Here is a 1,645-nt window from a genome sequence, read left to right as displayed (position 1 = left end):
TTGTGGGGGCTAAATCTTTATGTTTTGGAAGGGTTTTTTACTGAATCCTGATGCTGAATGATGTTTGTGGAATTTTTGATCTCTGTCTTGATGTTTAGAGGATTTTTCAGCTCAGTCTTAGTATTTTGGTGATTCTTACACACACAAGATGCCCAAGGACTTCATGAGATAAAGTGCAGCAAGGAGCCCGAGGCCCTCTCATCTCGTATTTTCCCCCAAACCAGGATTTTTCATTCCCATGGTGTGCCTGGATGGAGGAGGAAAAGCCCTGGAGATTCTGCACGAGGAGGGGCTGCAAACCCAGCCCAGGGAGCTGCAGGGAGGAAAGAGCCCCCCTGAGCCAGAAAGGCGGCCAGAGATCCAGGCAGAGCTCAGAGCTGGTGGAGAAGCCTCATGGCAAGGAGAAGCCCCACGAGTGTTTGGAATGTGGTAAGGGTTTCAGCCGGCGCATTGACCTGATCCAGCACCAGGTGATCCACACTGGGGAACGGCCCTATGAGTGTGGGAAATGTGGGAAGAGCTTCAACTACAAGCGCAACCTGGTCCAACATCAGAGGATCCACACTGGGGAAAAGCCCTTTGAGTGTGGGGAATGTGGGAAGAGCTTCAGCCAGGGGGGCGGCCTGATGCAACACCAGAGGATCCACACCGGGGACCGGCCCTACATGTGTGGGGAATGTGGGATGGGATTCAAGCAGAAGGGCACGATGCTGCAACACCAGAGGATCCACACTGGGGAAAAGCCCTATGAATGTGGGGAATGTGGGAAGAGCTTCAGGTGCAGCTCTGGCCTGAGGAATCATGAGAGGATCCACTCTGGGGAAAAGCCCTACAAGTGTGGGGAGTGTGGGAAGAGCTTCAGGCGCAGCTCTGTCCTGAGGAATCATGAGAGGATCCACTCTGGGGAAAAGCCCTACAAGTGTGGGGAGTGTGGGAAGAGCTTCAGAGAAAGCAGGGCCCTGATTCGCCACCAAGTGAGCCACACGGGGGACCGGCCCTACACCTGCTTGGAATGTGGGAAAAGCTTTGGATGGAGCTCCGCCCTGAGAAATCACCAGCTCCTCCACACTGGGGAGAAACCCTATGAGTGTCCCCAGTGTGGGAAGAGGTTTCATATCAGCTCCAGTCTCCTCGTACATGAGCGGATTCACACAGAGGAGAGGCCCTTCCGCTGCCCCGACTGCGGGAAGGGCTTCAAGCGAAACTCCACCCTCACCATGCACCGGCGCATCCACACCGGGGAGAGGCCCTACGAGTGTGGGGAGTGTGGGAAGGGCTTCTCACAGAGCTCTAACTTGACCCAACATCAACGGAGGTGCCACTAAGGGAAGCCCTGTGAGTGCCCCGAGTGCAGGGAGAGCTTCGTGCGCTGCTCCAGCTCCATCCCCCATGGTAGGATCCGCGTTGGATGATCCCCAGTGACCCCCGTTGGGCAGAGCCCTGGTGATCTGTGGTCCTGGTGATGCGTGTTGGGAAGACACCTGGCTTGGAGGCTCCACATCTTCCTGGTTCCCTGGGGGCACCTAGATAAACCCAGCAGCAGGAACATCCATTGGGACACAGACCAAGAGTGGGAATTCCTTGGGGAGAGCAGATTTGTCAACTTGCAACCCCATAAACTTGCATTCAATCCTATCTTCTGCTG

At 55.4% G+C, this 1,645-nt stretch overlaps 1 protein-coding gene across 2 annotated transcripts; it reads left to right on the top strand.

Annotated features, from left to right (window-relative positions):
• Positions 1 to 6: 6 nt before the first annotated feature.
• LOC120503959 (zinc finger protein 239-like) lies at positions 7 to 1,639 on the top strand. Of its 2 annotated transcripts, XM_039713053.1 has the most exons (2): positions 7 to 862; positions 947 to 1,639. In XM_039713053.1, exons 1-2 carry the CDS (start codon positions 252 to 254, stop codon positions 1,323 to 1,325), a joined length of 990 nt encoding a protein of 329 aa, XP_039568987.1. In that variant the 5' UTR covers positions 7 to 251; the 3' UTR covers positions 1,326 to 1,639. The 2 variants fall into 2 exon arrangements, with proteins under 2 accessions (XP_039568987.1, XP_039568986.1); XM_039713052.1 differs by having other exon boundaries at positions 7 to 1,639.
• Positions 1,640 to 1,645: the final 6 nt, after the last annotated feature.

This window comes from Passer montanus, unplaced genomic scaffold, assembly GCF_014805655.1.
Source record: "Passer montanus isolate IOZ18808 unplaced genomic scaffold, ASM1480565v1 scaffold2741, whole genome shotgun sequence".
NCBI lineage: Eukaryota > Metazoa > Chordata > Aves > Passeriformes > Passeridae > Passer > Passer montanus.
Note: the sequence above shows the minus strand (reverse complement) of the source record. Positions and strands in the feature narration are given on the sequence as shown.

Coding starts and splice junctions, on each gene's coding strand:
- LOC120503959 (XM_039713052.1), top strand. CDS start 252: ATGGAGGAGGAAAAGCCCTGGAGATTCTGCACGAGGAGGGGCTGCAAA.